The sequence below is a fragment of the Lactuca sativa genome, chromosome 2 (genome assembly GCF_002870075.4).
Source record: "Lactuca sativa cultivar Salinas chromosome 2, Lsat_Salinas_v11, whole genome shotgun sequence".
Classification (NCBI taxonomy): Eukaryota; Viridiplantae; Streptophyta; class Magnoliopsida; order Asterales; family Asteraceae; genus Lactuca; species Lactuca sativa.
In genome coordinates, this window is record NC_056624.2 from 202,711,354 (window position 1) to 202,730,813 (window position 19,460).

A 19,460-nucleotide genomic window follows, 5' to 3' on the forward strand; every position below is an offset into this window, starting at 1 on the left:
CCTCAGACGTTTCTGCCGTCTGGTTCAGGGGTGTGACACTTTGCTAAAGTCCAACTCAATAATCCAATTATCCAATTCATAGTCCAACAAAAATAATAAGTATTTTAAAATAAATACCTCAAGTGATGGATGTTACACATTGGAATGATCGATTAAGTGCATTCGACTTGTCTCCTTCGTCTTTCCGCAACAAGGTATGATGTATGTGGTTGTTTTTGCAATGTAGGGGTATTTGACCGATCCTCAGAACCTTTCGAGGATCCACAAAGATGCCTCTGCAGATCCTTAAAATCCCCTAAAAAAAACGATGACACCTCATTTCCGTAGAGGTGTGCATCGATCCTCAGAAGCTTTAATTGATCCACAGAGCACCATCTGCAGATCTTGTGGTCATTCTACAAAACCTTGATTTTCGTGGTCAAATTGTTACCCCCCCCCCCCCCCCCCCCCCCCCTCTTAATTGATCCGCAGAGCACCATCTGCGGATCTTGTGGTCATCCTACAAAACCTTGATTTTCGTGGTCAAATTGTTAAACCCCCCTACACACAATTTATGGTTATTTGACGAAATTTCTCCAATTAAAATCTTTTATGTAAACATATTACTAAACGGTTATAGTATTGTATATCTACGACCATTTTAATCTTTGTATTTTATTCAAAAAAAATCGTAACATTGTCGGTAGTAAGGACATCCACAATGCATCAAACTTATTAGAGTTTAATGGATGGACACATAATCATTCTACTTACTATACAAATCTATATTAATTTTTACTACAATACATTTATAGAGTTCAATAAAAAATATATTTAATAGTTAAAAGGTTTCATTTTTTTCAATTGAAGAGTTCAATGGCCATTGAATGCCAACATGAAATCCAATAATGATAGAGTTTAATCCATTAAATGTCACCTCATTCAACTCTTTTATTGAATCATACATTGTGGATGCTCTAATACTGGAGGGTGTGGTGCGGTTCCAGGGAGTGCGGTTTCACCACATAAGTAGCGAACACCGCCCCCTGGGTGCGGTTCAAACTGCAGTGCGGCAGAAAATGGCCGTGGCTTGTGATTGGATGGGAAGAAATTAAAGTTTTTATTTATTTATTTTTTAAAAATAAAATGTGGCACCACTCCTTGGGTGTGACAATGAACCGTACTTTTGTGGTAAAAATGACGTAGTGCTTACGTGACAATGAAGAGAATGTGATTTCGGTAGCACCACCCCTCTAACCTAATAAGTAAGGAACCAAGTGGCTGACGTGGATTTTACGATTTATTATGTTACACTTTATAAAAAAAAAAAATGGATTATCTAATAGAGGCTATTTACGTTAACCACTCCCTCGTGTCCCTCCTGGCATTCGCACACTTTGCAAAGGTTCGTTTGGTATTACGAAAAAAGAAAAAGTTAAATTAAATTAGGGAATAAAAAGATAATAAAACTGGACTCCAAAGTCATTAATTCTATGCATAGAGAGAGGAGAGAGGAGTGAGGAGAGAGGAGAGAGAGAATTGTAAAAAAAAAAAAAATGCCATCACAAGAATCCCAAGAGGAGATAAAGAGAGACATAGAGCAGTGGAGATGGTCTGAAATGCAAGGTCTTGAACTTGTATCTGAAAACCCACCAATCCCAAATCCAAATCCCAACTTAGACCCACTCAGTGAAGAAGACAAAGAAGCTCAAAATAGCCTACAGAGAAGAAGATTAGAAATGGAAACCGAGGGGCAAAATAGTAAAAATGATGGAGACAAAGAGAAGAAGAAGGAGAAAAGCGTCAGTGATCCAACAGTTGGGTTCGGAGAGCTGTTTAGATTTGCAGATGGATTGGATTATGTATTGATGGGTATTGGAACAGTTGGTGCTTTCGTTCATGGCTGTTCTTTGCCTATTTTTCTCAGATTCTTTGCTGATCTTGTCAATTCATTTGGGTCCAATGCCAATAACATCGATAAAATGTCTCAAGAAGTCTTAAAGGTAACACCTTTCTTCTTTTCCCGAATCGTTTTTTTCACAAAGATTTCATTCTTTTATTCAACTTCTTCTCTTTTCTTGATGGGTTTTGTTATCCAGTACGCATTCTACTTTCTTGTGGTTGGAGCTGCAATTTGGGCATCTTCATGGGCAGGTCTGTAATCTATATTCTACTTCATCTCTTCAACTCTGAAATTTAGTGTTTCTTTCTTAAAGATTCTTGAAAAGGAATAAAAAGAAATTGACATGGGTGTTTTAATTTTTGCAGAGATATCATGTTGGATGTGGACAGGAGAGCGACAATCGACGAAAATGAGGATCAAATACTTAGAAGCTGCACTTAGTCAAGACATCCAGTTCTTCGACACAGAAGTCCGAACTTCAGATGTTGTCTTTGCTATCAACACCGATGCTGTTATGGTTCAAGATGCCATTAGTGAGAAGGTAAACAAAAACACAAGTCTTACTATCGTTTTCTCAAGTTCTTTTTGGGATTCATTTGTTTTTTAAATTAACTGTGTGTTTTGGTGTTGTGTGTGTATGGCAGCTGGGGAATTTTATACACTATATGGCGACATTTGTGTCTGGTTTTGTGGTGGGATTCACAGCAGTTTGGCAATTGGCGCTTGTAACACTAGCTGTAGTGCCTCTTATTGCAGTAATCGGAGGTATTCACGCCACCACATTAGCTAAACTCTCTTCTAAAAGCCATGAAGCTCTTTCACAAGCTGGAAATATTGCTGAACAGGTGAATCACCATTTTCTTAATTTTTATTCAATCTTTTCCCCCTTTTAGCTTAGGTTTTTAGGCCAATAGCAAAATTTTCCCTGTTCATCGTCTCGGTATTGCTTAATTAACATATTTTAATGTAAAACGTTTTTGTCATCTGGGTGGATGACAGAATCTTTTATGAAATCCAAGACATCAAGAAAACACCAAGTTTTCCTCTTTCTTTTTCTATCTGGATGTTGATAGTTTGAACTAAATTCAAGAAAAAAAAAAGTTTAAAACTTTATTTGTTTTTCTATCTGGGTTTTCATGAACTTGTGCTAAATCAAGCAAACAAAATTTTCTTCTTCTTGTTGTTTTCCTACATGGGTATTGCTGATTTCGAGGTGAATTCAAGGGGAAAGATATAACTTTTTTGTTTCTTGTGTTTCTATCTTTACTTGTCGTGAACATGAGCTAAATCAAGAAAAAGATTTCCTCTCCTTTCCTATCTGGGTGTTCCTGATTTTGAGCTGAATTTAAGTAAAAGTTAATTTTCTCCATCTGTTTTCCATATGGGTGCTGATGGACTGCAGCTAAAGTCATGTAATTATTGTGTGTAATAAAAGAAACCGTGTTTTACCATCTGGGTATTTCTTAATTTATCCAAATATGCAGACCATCGTACAAATTCGGACTGTTTTGGCATATGTGGGTGAATCAAGAGCATTACAAGCCTATTCAGCAGCATTAAAAATCTCACAAAGACTCGGATACAAAAGTGGGTTTTCTAAAGGATTCGGATTAGGTGCAACGTATTTCACTGTCTTTTGTTGCTACGCACTTCTTCTATGGTATGGAGGTTATCTTGTTCGACACCATCACACCAATGGAGGTCTCGCCATTGCCACCATGTTCTCCGTCATGATTGGTGGACTGTAAGTCCTCTGTTTAGTGTAAATTCACACAATTATCCTAAAACATTACCCTTTCTCTAATCAATTTTAAAAAAATTACAGTGCTTTAGGCCAATCTGCTCCAAGTATGTCTGCATTTGCAAAAGCCCGAGTAGCTGCAGCAAAAATCTTTCGAATAATTGACCACAAACCGAGCGTTGACCGAAATTCTGAATCGGGTTTGGAGTTAGACTCTGTTTCAGGGCTTGTGGAACTTAAAAATGTCGACTTTTCATACCCTTCAAGGCCAGATGTAAAAATTTTAAATAATTTTAGTTTAAGTGTTCCTGCTGGTAAAACTATTGCTTTGGTCGGAAGCAGTGGCTCTGGAAAAAGCACGGTGGTTTCCCTCATTGAAAGGTTTTATGATCCCACTTCAGGTAAACGATAGCGACTCTTCATTAACTCAGTCCAACCAACATACCTTTACGTACAACTTCCTATTGCATACTGTACAACACCATGTTTGGTCTCTGACAATTCTGTTTGCCCTTAATGGTTGTAGGACTTTATTTTGTGTTTACTTTTTACAGGACAAGTATTGCTTGATGGGCATGACATTAAAGGACTTAAATTGAAATGGTTAAGGCAACAAATTGGATTAGTTAGTCAAGAACCAGCATTATTTGCTACAACCATTCAAGAAAACATACTTTTGGGTCGACCCGATGCATCCATGGTTGAGATTGAGGAAGCTGCCCGTGTTTCCAATGCTCATTCTTTCATTATCAAATTACCCGATGCCTATGATACTCAGGTGAGTGGATCTTTTTTGCATAAGGGTATTTTGGTGATTTTGAGTGGGATCCATATGTTTGGCTTTTTGTTGATGTAATTGTTACATGTGGGCCTCACTTGGGAAGAGTGTGTTTGGGGTAAAATATTGTCACTTACACTAGAAGGTGAAAAAAATGATGAATGGGAAGGGGGAGTGGGTTTCTTTTGAGAAAGTTGGTTACTTTTTGGTTTGCTACATTATTACATTTTACAAAACTAATTGAATGGCCCATTTGGTCAAGAAAAGATCCTACTTTTTGGTTCAAAAAAGTCAAAACTATGGGGGAGGTGAAGTGAAGCTTTCTATAAGGACATCCATTAATGAAATGTGGTACAACATGCTTCTTGAGTCAACAGTGCATGTGCAAGATCCATTGCTACCAAGAATTGAGAGGTTGACCAAAAAGTCAACATCAAAATAATCCATAAAGTTAAAGTAAACCATAATTAAGAACAAGATCAGAGATTTAGTTTGACCAGGAGCATGTTAAGGGAACCCTTTGACCATCAAAAATGAAGGAAATAATGCAAGATTAGATGATTAAATATACAAGAAAAGAAAAGAAAAAAAAAGATGTGGGGTATTGGTCAAAGTACTAATTTTTATTACTTCGATTAAATCCTGAAATTATGGTAAAAAGAAAAAGAGATGGTGTTGGTCTCTATGACAAAAATCATTACAAAACCTTGAAATAAGAACCAAATTTAACAAAATATATTTTTTGACCTAAATAAGAATGAATTACAAATCACAGGGACCGTTTATGCAATTTACTCATTTTAGAAAAAAATAAATCTGCAGGTTGGGGAAAGAGGTTTACAGTTATCCGGTGGACAGAAACAGAGAATAGCGATAGCGAGGGCAATGTTAAAGAATCCGGCGATCCTGCTTTTGGATGAGGCAACGAGTGCTTTGGATTCTGAATCGGAAAAGTTAGTTCAAGAAGCTTTGGACCGGTTTATGATCGGAAGGACAACTCTGGTAATTGCCCACCGTCTCTCCACCATACGAAAGGCGGATGTGGTGGTGGTTTTGCAGCAAGGTGGTGTTTTGGAAATGGGAACTCATGATGAGCTTTTTGCAAAGGGCGAAAATGGTGCATATGCTAAACTTATTAAGATGCAAGAAATCGCCCATGAAACCGCCATGAATAATGCAAGAAAGAGTAGCGCCAGGTAGAAGTTTGACTTTAAAAGTCAAAGTGTACATCACCTTTTGCGATTTTGTTTTATTTACTTCTTGTTCTTTCTCTGTGTTTTTAGGCCTTCGAGTGCAAGGAACTCAGTGAGTTCACCAATAATCACCCGCAACTCATCATACGGGCGATCCCCGTACTCCCGGCGGCTGTCGGATTTCTCAACCTCCGATTTTAGTCTATCAATCGAAGGTGGATACCCTAGTTATCGTCACGAGAAGCTTCCATTTAAGGAACAAGCAAGTTCCTTTTGGCGGCTAGCGAAAATGAACTCACCCGAATGGACATACGCTTTAATCGGGTCGGTTGGGTCCGTGATCTGTGGGTCCCTCAGTGCCTTTTTTGCTTACGTTCTAAGTGCAGTCCTGAGTGTATACTACAATCCCGATCATGAATATATGGTTAAAGAAATCGGGAAATATTGTTATCTTCTAATCGGGGTGTCATCAGCTGCACTCATCTTCAACACTTTACAACATTTTTTCTGGGATGTGGTTGGTGAAAATTTGACTAAACGAGTCAGAGAGAAGATGCTGGCTGCAGTTTTGAAGAATGAAATGGCGTGGTTTGATCAAGAGGAGAACGAGAGCTCAAGAATCGCGGCCAGGTTGTCTCTAGATGCTAATAATGTCCGGTCAGCTATTGGTGACCGGATTTCAGTCATTATGCAGAACTCCGCCCTCATGTTGGTGGCCTGCACCGCTGGTTTTGTTCTCCAGTGGCGGCTCGCTCTTGTTCTTGTTGCTGTTTTTCCCGTGGTGGTGGCTGCCACCGTTTTGCAGGTCTGTGTGCTATTGGGCACTAATGTTTTTAATTTTCCGGCAGGTTGAATTTTTCATGCTTACGTTTCCTTTTTTGTAAACAGAAAATGTTCATGCAAGGATTTTCCGGCGACTTAGAAGGTGCACACGCGAAGGCAACACAGTTAGCCGGGGAAGCGGTGGCTAACATGAGAACAGTGGCTGCGTTCAACTCCGAGGCTAAAATCGTCAATCTGTTTACAATAAGTCTCCAGAAGCCACTTCATAGATGCTTCTGGAAGGGTCAGATAGCCGGCAGTGGGTTCGGGGTGGCTCAATTTTTACTCTATGCTTCTTACGCGATCGGTCTCTGGTACGCATCATGGCTCGTGAAACACGGGATCTCTGATTTCTCAAAAACGATCCGCGTGTTCATGGTTCTCATGGTCTCAGCCAACGGTGCCGCCGAAACCCTAACCCTAGCTCCTGATTTCATCAAAGGTGGTCGGGCCATGAAGTCAGTTTTCGATCTTCTGGACCGAAAAACAGAGATCGAGCCCGATGAGATAGACTCGATCCCGGTCCCGGATCGTCTCCGGGGAGAAGTCGAACTCAAACATGTCGACTTCTCTTACCCGTCTCGCCCAGATATCCCGGTATTCCGGGATATCTGTCTCCGAGCTCGGGCTGGCAAGACTCTGGCACTAGTGGGCCCGAGTGGTTGTGGAAAGAGCTCGGTAATTTCACTCATACAAAGATTCTACGAACCGTCTTCGGGACGGGTTATGATAGATGGAAAAGATATAAGAAAATATAACTTAAAATCAATACGACGCCACATGGCCGTGGTCCCACAAGAACCGTGTCTATTCGCCACCACGATCTATGAAAACATTGCGTATGGGCACGAATCAGCAACTGAATCCGAGATTATCGAGGCTGCCACCCACGCGAATGCCCACAAATTCATCTCTTCTTTACCCGATGGTTACAAAACGTTTGTGGGGGAAAGAGGGGTGCAGTTATCGGGAGGGCAGAAACAGAGGGTTGCGATTGCTAGGGCGTTTTTGAGGAAAGCGGAGGTGATGTTGCTGGATGAGGCCACGAGTGCGCTTGATATGGAGTCTGAGAAGTGTATTCAAGAGGCTCTTGAGCGGATTTGTTCAGGGAAGACAACGATTGTGGTGGCACATCGATTATCGACTATAAGAAATGCTCATGTGATTGCTGTTATTGATGATGGGAAAGTGGGGGAACAAGGGTCGCATTCGCATCTGTTGAAGAATTACCCGGATGGGTGTTACGCTAAAATGATACAGTTGCAGAGATTCTCACATGGGGAAGTGGTGGATATGGTTTCAGTGGGGTCAGGGTCGGGGTCGGGATCGGGTTCTAAACGGCTAGAAGGGTAGTCAGTTAAGATTGTCACATTTTAATCATACGACATCTTGATTTTTGAATTTTTTTTTTTTTTTTTTTTTTTTTTTTTTTTTTAATATCATATGGTATAGTAATATTAATATCAATAGTGATAGTATTTGTGTACCATTTTGTGCTTAGTAATATTAATATCAATAGTGATGTAATTGGCATTTGTATCCGATATAGTTCCATTGTGCACGTGGATGTTTTTATTGAAATATGGCTGTTAAAAAAATTATGTACAATTTCGTGTTTTTTTAATTACATAAAGGGTGAGATTGTGCGTTTCCAACCTAAAATGATGATCCTATTTATTTATGATGAAAAGTTAATGTTGTCAACACGATTACCTCTGAAAATATAATAAAAGAACAAAGATTGTATCTTTTACTTCAATGGATGGATTTGATCTCTCGAAGATACTTATTTTGGAGGATTTTTAATGTCTCAACGGATTGGTATTTAGATAAGGGAGTTGATTTTTTCATTGTAGTTTTTTATCCTTTAGCTAGAAATTAATGTATTGTCAGTTATGTCCCTCATTTAAATGTATTTGAGAGAGAGAGAGAGAGATCCCAAAATTGCTTCCATTCCACACACCAGAGACACTCTTCTTTATTGATCTCCGCTTAATCCACCATCATGCATTTATATTCGTCCTCTGGCTACTGCTACTACTGATACCGGGATAGAAAGAAACTAGAAGACGGATTGCAATAACCAGACATGGCTTTGCATCCGAAAGTGTGTTTCCAAAACTAAAGAAAGTCAGCTTATACTTGAAGAAAAGTTTCTGTTTCATTCATGCAAAAAACGTCACAGTAGGTTACATCAGAAAAGATAAATAAATAGCCACAAAGGATGTAATAAACTAGCCTATCCTATTGGATCAAGCCTATCTAGAATAAGATAAACACGACATAAAGATAATAACGATTCCTTTACTCCCCCCTCAAGTTGAAGCATGAAGATTACGAATGTTCAACTTGACCATGAGAGATTGCAGTCGTTCCGCACCAAGTGGTTTAGTGAATAAGTCCGCCAGCTGATCTTTGGTGTGAACCCAAACGGGAGCGATCTCTTTTGATTCCACCCTTTCCCAAACAAAGTAGCAATCCATTTCCACGTGTTTCGTGCGCTCATGGAAAACTGGATTGTGTGCTATGTGCTTTGCAGATTCACTGTCACACATGAGAGTGGTAGGCGAATTAATGACAACACCTAAATAAGTGAGTAGCCAACGAACCCAAAGGATCTCACTCACTGTCGTTGCCATTGCACGATATTCAGCCTCAGCCTCAGCGAAAGACCTTGAAACCACCGATTGTTTCTTGGATTTCCAAGAAACGGGAGCTCCTCCAAGGAGAAGTAAGTATCCTGTTTGAGAACGGCGCGAATAGGGACATCCCAACCAATCAGAGTCACTATAAGCTACTAGATTAGTAGACCCATCGTTTGGAAGCAAAATACCTTGTCCGATTGTGGTCTTCAAATAACGTAAAACACGTAAAGTTGCATCCCAGTGTGGCTGTTTAGTTTTAAAACAAGCATCACATCTGTTATTGTCTTTAGAAACATCAATAAAATTTAATTTCGAAATCTTCTTGGTGGATGGATGACCTAGGCGTTTATGCCAAACCTCAAATGTCGTTAGTAGAGCTTTGCTTGGCTTCGTTGACCCCATCCGATACAATCCTCCAACACGGTCACCCGCTCCAATCAAGCGCTTCGTCCCCAACTCCTGCATTACAACAAAACCAGGGAAGAAAGAAACCACACAGTTCAATTCATCAGTGAGCTTCCCTACCGAAAGAAGATTGTAATCAAAATTAGGGACAAGCAAAACTCCTTTAATTTTAACACCCCCATTTAGAGTGTGTTCTCCCTCCCCCGTAACAGGCACCATGTCGCCATTGGGGATGACTACAGGTGTCTCTTTAGGGCTTGGGTTTTTGTTTTCCAAAAAATCATCTCTACACGTCATGTGTTCGGTTGCCCCTGAGTCGACAACCCAACCATTATAAGATTGATTTCTACCTGCCATGTTTGCTCGTGGGTGAGATTTATTTCCTGTCAAGTTTCCATTTTCTTGAAAGTGAGCGACAAAGAGCCGGTATTGTTCGTCAGTTAATCCGGGTACGAGGCTCGTTTCTAGTTCCACACAAGTTGCCTTGGGCTTCGTTTTCTCTTTGTTGCCGGGCCACCAATCAGGATATCCTATCAGTTTAAAACATCCTTCTTTACTGTGCCCTTCACGTTGACAGTGAGAGCACTTTTCTTTTCTTTCGTTTTCTGCCTTATGGTTTTTCTGGATCACCTTGTTGACCGATGTCGAGTTCGTCTTTGCTGGAGTTTGTCTGGAGCTTCTCTGTCCGTTGTAATCTGCTTGAAACGCTGCAGCTTCTACTCTGGTTCTTTTGGAGTTGCCTGTAATGGCTCGCTGTTGTTCACTTTTGGCTACCAGGTGGTAGATAGTGCTTAACGATGGTGTCGGTTTCATGGCTAAAATTTGGGTTCGAACCACAAAAAAGTCATTGTCTAACCCCATCAAAAATTCATAGGATCTCTCTTTCTCTTTCACTTCGTTGAGCTGTTTGCCGATCCCACAGTGGCACCCTTCACATGTGCAGCGAGGGTTAGGAAGAACGGTTTGGAGTTCATCCCAAGCAGTCCTCAACTTGGTGTAATATGTTGAAACAGATGCACCACCTTGCCGCAAGGCATTGAGGCTTTGTTTCAATTCGTAGGCTCGAGGTGCTCCTTCTTTCTCGAACCGTTCTTCTAGATCACGCCAAATCTCAGATGACGTGTTAGCATATCTGACGCTGGTGCGTATCTCTCTTTCCATAGCTGTTGTTATCCACCCCTTTATCATCGCATCGGCTCGAGTCCAAGCCAAGTTCAAGGAAGACTTTGCGTCGGGTTTCTTGATTGTGCCATCCACAAACCCCATCTTGTTCTTTGCTAGCAAGAAGTTCATCATCTCTTGCTTCCACTCTCCGTAATTACTATCATTCAACGCATCGTTTACCTGCATCTGCTTGGGGTAATCGGATGGATGAATGTAGTATGGAGAGCTTGTATCTATCTCGTTTTTCTTGTCATCACCAGACGATTCCGCCTTGTCTCCTGCCATTGGAACTCTGGTTATGTATGGATCCGACGCTCTGATACCATAAAGAAAGTTAGCTTATACTTGAAGAAAAGTTTATGTTTCATTCATGCAAAAAACGTCACAATAGGTTACGTCAGAAAAGATAAATAAATAGCCACAAAGGATGTAACAAACTAGCCTATCCTATTGGATCAGAAGCCTGTCTAGAATAAGATAAACATGACATAAAGATAATAACGATTCCTTTAAAAACGCTTCGCCAAAACACGTGTTCTTGACATATGAAGATGATGTGTTAGTCGTGTGAATATAGCTAGATGATTTGACGCCTTTGTTGGTGAATTTGTTGTTGAAAATGTTGAATTGGCAAGTAATAGTGATCAAATAAAAATCTGCATAAGAGATTGAGGTTTAAAAGAATGTCTAATTTGATTCAATCACAGGTCTCTCTTATTATCATTCTTAATGATGGCGAGTGTAATACAACTTTAGACTTGTAAAGTTTAAAGAAATTGAAGAACATAACGTATGAAGTAACAATTTTGGTAATTCACTCACAATTGAATCCCATGATTTCTGGTATATTCTTGAATGCTTCACGTCTCAGATGTGTGAGTTCAACAAAAGTTTATTCCACGAGTTTTGTGTTTAGGGTTGGTGGTAGTGTTTTGTTAATGGGAAGTGATTCGTACACAACAATAGTTTTTTGCCATACACAACAATTCATGGATTATATAGTTGTACAATACAACATTTTAAAGCACCAATTTTCTTGAACAACATTAGGGTTTGATGTTGTTGGAGTGGAGGCCAATGAGAGTGTTTTGATTGCTGCAAAGTAGTATTTCGGGCTTTGTAATGATAAGCCTATTAAACTAATTAATTGTTGGAGATGTTATATATGTATGATTGTCGATATATTATTTTTACAAATTATTTGCAAATTAAATCAAGGGTATAATTGTCAATATATTATCTTTTCAGTGAAAAGAATCGAAACCATTCAATGAAAGAATCGAAAGGTTTTAAATAAATATGAACTTAATGTATTTAAATATTATATTATGTTCCGTTGGTAAAATTTTGAATGAAAGTATTATTCATTTTTACTATATTTTTCAGTTTTCAAAATATTTGAATTGTATCGATGTTTTAGACATGTCGGGGGGCGGATGTGGTGTTGCCGAGGCAATATTATCTTTCATATCACTATTGTTGAGCTTTTACCGCTCCTACTCCATTACATCTAAAAGACGCGTAAAAAAAGATTTTTTTTCTTGATTGTCTTCAATTTAAAGATGGCAAAAAAGTCTGAACCTGACGGAGAAATCCGAAACCCGATCATTTCGGGTCGGGTAACGGGTTTTTTATCGGGTTCGGGGCAGGGAGTGGGTTCTCCTCGCCCCGCCCCGCCCCGATTATATATATATATATATATATATATATATATATATATATACACACACACACACACACACATACACACACACGAATCCTTTTGATGTTAATTGCACGCATTCAAAAATAAAATACATATTGTGGACAATTTTTTTAGTTTTTAAAAATATGGTGTGAATGATCATTTTTTATGTCTTGACGTATTACATTAAACTTAAATCAAATAATTTTTTTAGTTATTAACAATTATTTATGTTTTGACATATTATACTAAACTTATATCAAATAATTTTCAATATAACGTCCATTTTATTTTAATAAAGTGATCCATCATATTTTTAATTTAAAAGGGAGGCTAGAATACGTATTTTTTATAAGACATCAGGGTATCCTAAAACATAATAAAGATTTTTTTATGAATTGTTATAAACCCGATAAGATACCCGAAACCCGACGGGAAAACCCGAAACCCAATTGGACGCCCCGATAAGAAACCCGAAAAATTTCAGGGCGGGTTTGGAAAACCATGTCCCGCTCCAAACCCGCCCCATTGTCATTCCTACTTCGATTGCCTAGTCCTAAGTCATTCTTTATGGAATCTAATTTCCCCTAGTATAGAAGCTTATTTGCACCACAAAATCATTGTTTGTCATATATAATAATAATATTTTGTTATATTATATAATCTCTTTGAAATATAAATTGTTCTATAACACAAACAATTGATGTGTATCAGCTTTTTAAAATATGATCATATGAGTTTTGATTAGTATTTCTGGCGATTATATGTTGGTTACAAATTAAAATACAAATAGAGATTACTCTCGTCTATCCTAATAAATCAAAATCATTTTTACTACATGTTAACTTTTCATTGTATTTGACTCATGTAATTTTTGAAGATTTTTAAAACTTTTTCCCACTTATCATTTTTTTTTTGACAAAACTTCAAAAATGGTCCCTGTGGTTTCCAGAAATATCAAGTTTAGTCCCTAAGTTCAAAAAACCTCACAGATGGTCCCTATGGTTTCAAAACTTTTAACAAATGGTCCTTCCGGCTCACTCCGTTAGCATTTCACCGTTAACTCATTTTTTAATAAAATATTGCAGGGGTAATTTCGTCATTTCAGTTGTAACCTTCTCTCTTTAATATGAAATGATTACTTGCTTGCACATCACTACCCGTCCGTCTCCCAAGAAGATAACCAGTTACAGGTTTAGTCATCGGGTTCATTCCCATCATAGAAGCAAGAACAGAAATTGGGATTTAGGGTTTTAAGCTGTAGAAATTGCAATGGTGCTATCAATATGGTGTTTTCGAGAAAAATTTGTAACCGTGGAGGACTTAGGAAAAACATACGGTACAATACTACAACAAAACTTGTTTTTTCTTGGTCTATTGTGTTGACGTAAGGAAATCATTGATTTTACTCTTTTTTTTTGTGTTTACAGAAGGTTATGAGAACTATTTCACGTTGAAGATACACTACAGTGGTGTCTTCACCAAAGCACCTGGAAGGAAATACGTTGATGGTGTTGTAGCATACGTAGATTATGTTGACACTGATTTATTTTCAGTTCATGAGCTTGACGACATGGTTTGAGAACTAGGGTACAAAACTGAGCAAACCCTTTACTACCATTTCTGTATCCCTGAATACCTTTTGGACTATCGCTTAATGCCTTTAGGTAATGATCGAGATGTACTTAAAATGGTATCATATGTCCCTAAACACAGACTTATTAGGGTGTATATTGAAACTGGTCAGACAAGGGTAGCTAGTTATTACAAGTCTCCTTCTAAAGTTGTTATTGAAGAGTTGGAGCCTGATAGTGTGTCACCTGAAATGAATAGAAAGAAACCTTGTAGGAGAGAAGCAGGATCATGTAGTAGAAAGCTTGATCTAAACAAGTCTATGAACCCTGATTATGAGCAGTCACAAGTGTTAGATGTTGATGAAGGCCATGATTACTCAAAGAGTATTCTACCATTTATAAGGTCACAAGGTAAACAAAGTCATGTCATTCAAAAGGAAGTGGTGAATCATGAAATTGAAACTCAAGAAGAAGTGATCACTAGTGCAGTTGAAACTGAAGAAGAATTGGGAACTTACCATGTACAGGAACCAAGGTGCCAAGCTGATGATGGAGCTAATACTACAACAGTTGATGACTATGAACCATTTGTAGAGGATTACTCACTTTATGCTGATTATGATGCTGAGTTTAATGTTCAAACTTCATTTGAAAAACAACCAGAAGTGGATTATCTAGAGGGTATGGTGAGTGATGATAGTGGAGAGGCTTTCTACTCTAAGAGTGGCCATGGTTCTGAGGATAGTAGAGATGATTCTGATGACAGTGAATACAATGTGGATGAGTCTAACATACAATTTGATGTAGATGTAGACATGAGTGAATTCCATAATGCTGTTGATGTAGATGAACATGGAATCTTGAACAATCATTCAAAAGATGATGGGATTGGAGTGGTTGATGATGAGTTGGAAGTTATTGCCACTGATGATTATCAATTTGCAGGATTTCATGAGGATGATAGGAAGAGACTGCTAAAAGAGTTGAGTAAGTCAAGTACATGCTCACATGGAGAGGTTCATGTTAAACCATTTCAGATTGGTCAGGACTTCAAAACCAAGGTTGATGTTAAAAACTACATGAAATCACATGCTGTAGCAACAAGGAGGTCTTTATACCTAGCCAAAAATGACAAAATCCGGATTAGGGTGAAATGTAAAGGTGTTATAAGTAAGCCTTCTACAGGAGTTGATGGTGGTGGGCCCTCAACCAGAAGTAGGGCAAAGTGCAAGGGTAAAGATGTAAATTCCAATAAAGGTACATGTCCATGGGCAGTCCAAATATCGAGGGCTAATGAAAATCAAGATTGGTTGGTGAAAATAGTACAGGATGAGCATAAATGTCTGCAAACAAGGGCGGTTAAAGCTTGCACTTCCAGATACGTAGCAAACTTAATTGTTCAACAAATACAGAGTAACCCTAAAATTCCAGTGAAAGCTTTACACGAAGAGTTGTGCAAGAACCTGGAGGTAGGAATGTCATTGCAAAAGGTTGCTAGGGCAAAGTCAATGGCTGAGCGTATCATTAGTGGGGACTACCAAGTACAGTATGGATTTTTGAGGGATTATGTGTTGGAGCTACTCAACACTAATCCTGGTACAACAGTTCAGATTGATGTGTATCCTGAAACCTCCCTGTCTGTTACCACATGAACTCTTAGAAGAATATATGTCTGTTTAGGTGCATTGAAGTTAGGATTCAAATCTGGATTAAGAGATTTTCTAGGTCTGTATGGTACTTTCATGAAGGGCCCTTACCCTGGGCAAGTGTTAACTGTTGTAGGGTTGGACTCAAACAATGGCATATACCCTGTAGCATATGTAGTGGTAGAGACAGAATCAACAAGTAGCTGGACCTGGTTCTTGGAACTGTTAGGAGAAGATCTGGATCTGGGACCAAATTCAAACTTTACCTTCATTTCAGATAGACAAAAGGTGTGTACCACCTAACTTTTTTATTACCTTTTCTAAATACATTTGGTTAACTAATGTTGCATACATTGACTTTTGTTTAGGGAATAATACCAGCAATGGAGAAGGTATTCCCTAGTGCAGAACACAGGTTCTGTTTGAGGGATATCCAGGAAAACATGAAGAAACAAAGGAAAGGAAAAGACTTAAGTGACCAGCTTTGGGAGTGTGGTAGAGCAACAACAGTCAATCATTTTAACAGAGCAATGGATGAGTTGAAGAAGATCAATGCAGAGGCTCATGCTTGGGTGTCTAAGATCCCAGCAAACACTTGGGCTAAATCTCACTTTAGTGGTAAGTTTCTAGAAATTTATTGAGAAATGTTAATCTTCCCTGTTGTGTGTTTACTATATGTGTAATTGTCTTCTGTTAATATCTATTATTCAGGAAGGGCACATACTGATTGTTTGTTGAATAACCTTTGTGAGGTATTCAATTCAAAGCTAGATGAAGGTAGGGATAAACCTATTATCACTTACTTAGAGTATATTAGAGAGTATCTCATGAAGAGATTATGTGTGGTGCAAAAGGAAATAGATAAGTGTGAAGGACTTCTAACCCCTACTGCAACTACACTGTTTGAAAAGATTAAGGTTGATGCATCAAAGTATGTGGCTAAATACAATTGGGCAGGGAAGTACCAAGTGGCAAGCACATGGCAAGACCAATATGTGGTAAACTTGAATGATCAAAGTTGCAGTTGTAGGTTTTGGGAGATTACAGGTTTCCCATGTAGACATGCTATTTGTGCTATATGGGACAAAATTGAAAATGGTGAAAATGCCCCACATGTTGATGAATGGGTCCATCCTTGCTATAGGTTATCAACATGGAAAGCCATGTATTTCAATAAAATCGATCCATTGAATGGACGTACAATGTGGCCTAAAAGTGACTGCCCATTCACTTTACTTCCACCAAAACATAAGACACAGGTTTGTATTTAAAGTACACCAAAAATATAGTATACATGTGAACATGGAATGAATTCAATTTTAACTATAGTATATCAACATGTGTAGGTTGGGAGGCCTAAGAAGAAGAGAAGGAGGGGTGTTGATGAGCCAAATAGCCAAGCTGGTAGATTGAGCAGGAAATATTTAGCAGTCACTTGTTCAAAGTGTCATAACAAAGGGCACAATTCCAGAACATGTAAAGGGTACGGAGGCAGTGGTGAAGTTGGAGGGGGCTGAAAACTATTTTTAGTGGTTATTAGGATGTTGGTGTTGTAGGTATTTAGAAACTTATGTAATGTGTACTTGTTTGAAGATGTGTTAAGAACTTGAAAACTTTGCATGTAATGCTTGTGTTGTAGGTCTTTTGAAAACTTTGCATCATGGTTGTGTTACGAACTTTATAACTTTGAATGTAATGGTGTGTATGCACTTTTTGGTGATGAATTAATATGTTTTGTGTACTACCCTTCACAGATCAATTAATAACATTGTACATTTCAATTGCAAATGAAAACCATCTTCAAGATGCATTTACAATACACTTAACAATTGCATTTCAAAAACATTCAAGAAATTGAACAATGAACTATAACAAACTACATTCCATTACCATTATCATTACCACTGCATTACACATTAATCTGATACATAAACCAAATACAACAACACCAATTCCAAAACCACCTACATAAACTGAAAGCAAAAACACTCCTATCCGATTAAAATAAAAAAAACCCTACAATGGTTACAAACCAAAAACCAAAACTCCATTACCATCCAAACCTTGACAAGATACTTAGAGATTAAAATAATACCAAAAAAAACACCCATGAACAAAACAACATCAGCTGGTAGTTCCATAATTCTGCAGTTACAATGGCGACCCTCTCCTCCAATCGATTCATTGATCTTATCAAACCTGGAATCACCACCAATGCCCTAGCACACATAAGGGGATCAGACCATCGAATGAAACCACATCTTCTACAGTTCCAAAATTGTCTTCCAAGGTTACGATCCATCCATGAAGTGATCTTCGTTGCTTCATTCCCACATCTGCAAGTCACCATCTTTGAATCAGAAGCGATTAGATGTCGTGAAGGGTGCAACGGTCGAGCAATAGTGGAAAGGACGAGAGATGAACGACTGATGAAGCTAAAGGATTTGCCCAAAAATCGGACATGCAATTTCTTTTAAAGAGATAAGGTTACAACTGAAATGACGAAATTACCCCTGCAATATTTTATTAAAAAATGAGTTAACGGTGAAATGCTAACGGAGTGAGCCGGAAGGATCATTTGTTAAAAGTTTTGAAACCACAGGGACCATCTGTGAGGTTTTTTGAACTTAGGGACTAAACTTGATCTTTCTGGAAACCACAGGGACCATTTTTGAAGTTTTGTCTTTTTTTTTTTCTAATTTATTAAATTCTACTTAATATTCAAATGTAATAATTGTTATAAATATAATAATAAATAAATATCAATTTCATTAATGTAACATTTTCTTTTAGATTTTTAAATTTCTAAAATGATTCATATTATTTTATTTGTTTATTTATTATATTATTTGTTTAAATTTAAAAATGAAATGAAAAAGTCAAAAATATTAAATTAAATGTTAAATTTCAATAATTTTTTTTCTTTATAAACTTTCTAAATATTTAGATCTCCATATATATATATATATATATATATATATATATATATATATATATATATATATATATATATATATATATATATATATATATATATATATAGGGTCTGGATATCTCAGGGCCTTTGGGGACTTAAAGTTGCCAACTTTAGCAAGTATTGACACTCCTTCATGCTCTAAGTCCCTTGACAAGCTTTTATTAAGTGTTTTTAGCCTTGGATGCCTTGTATGCATGTAAAGTTTGCAACTTTACGTGGTAGCTACACCATAAGTGGTTTGATCTGTGATTTGGAGCCTAGTATTCCACTGGAAAGGACTGAACACGAAGAGGGCTGAAGGGATTCGACGAGTCGGGAAGGGTTTTCCCGTTTTTGGGATCTTGAGTGATTTCGGTGAACTAATTAATAGATTTCGATCGAGAGATTTCGGTTTAGAGTTTTCGGCCTTTGGACATTAAAGAACTCAACGAGTTACTCAGGTGACTCGGCGAGTCGATGGACTCTGAAGGAACTCGACGAGTTAAGTCAACTCGGGGCGTTGACCTTGACCATGACTTTGACCTTGGATTATGAGTTGACTAGGGTTGACCATTCAGTATTTCAGGTCTTTTTGGATAATCGGCCTTCTTGGGTTAGGTCCATGATGGATTGGGCCTTATTAATTAGGAATAAGTTATTGGGTTATTATTTAGGTTTGTATTTTGGTTTGTGGGTCGTTGGACCAGTTAAGGAGGGATGTTTTGATTAGGAATAAGTTATTGGGCTTTAGGGTAAGGCCCATGCTAGGGTTTGGGCACAATTTAGAAAATTGGGCCATTGGTGGACTTCTATGAGTATTGGAGTTTTGGGTTTGGGCTTTAGTTTTGGATAATACTGGGCTAGGGATAGAATGGTTATTTTACCCCATTTATGGATTAAGGATTTTAGCATGGAACCCAATTGCTAATTAGGTATATTGATTGGTATTTACTACTAGGGAAATGGACAG

At 38.0% G+C, this 19,460-nt stretch overlaps 1 protein-coding gene and 1 long non-coding RNA gene across 2 annotated transcripts in view; one reads left to right on the forward strand and one right to left on the reverse strand.

Moving 5' to 3' along the window:
• Window positions 1-1,470: 1,470 nt before the first annotated feature.
• On the forward strand, window positions 1,471-7,997 carry LOC111916364 (ABC transporter B family member 1). Its single transcript, XM_023912033.3, has 10 exons — window positions 1,471-1,982; window positions 2,079-2,133; window positions 2,248-2,423; window positions 2,527-2,727; window positions 3,367-3,626; window positions 3,708-4,024; window positions 4,178-4,401; window positions 5,224-5,597; window positions 5,685-6,399; window positions 6,483-7,997. Exons 1-10 carry the CDS (start codon window positions 1,536-1,538, stop codon window positions 7,767-7,769), a joined length of 4,056 nt encoding a protein of 1,351 aa, XP_023767801.1. The 5' UTR covers window positions 1,471-1,535; the 3' UTR covers window positions 7,770-7,997.
• A 9,002-nt stretch (window positions 7,998-16,999) lies between these two features.
• LOC111916365 (uncharacterized) overlaps window positions 17,000-19,460 on the reverse strand; it is a 30,345-nt gene continuing 27,884 nt past the window's right edge. The window contains exon 3 of the long non-coding RNA XR_006188457.2: window positions 17,000-18,047. This is a non-coding gene — a long non-coding RNA (uncharacterized LOC111916365). The remainder of the gene's footprint in view (window positions 18,048-19,460) is intronic.

Bases quoted from the DNA above. Each gene is read 5' to 3' on its own strand.
- LOC111916364 (XM_023912033.3), top strand. From the start codon at position 1,536: ATGCCATCACAAGAATCCCAAGAGGAGATAAAGAGAGACATAGAGCAG. The intron at 1,983-2,078 runs GTAACACCTTTC...TTTGTTATCCAG, and splicing joins TGTCTCAAGAAGTCTTAAAG to TACGCATTCTACTTTCTTGT. The intron at 4,025-4,177 runs GTAAACGATAGC...TACTTTTTACAG, and splicing joins GTTTTATGATCCCACTTCAG to GACAAGTATTGCTTGATGGG.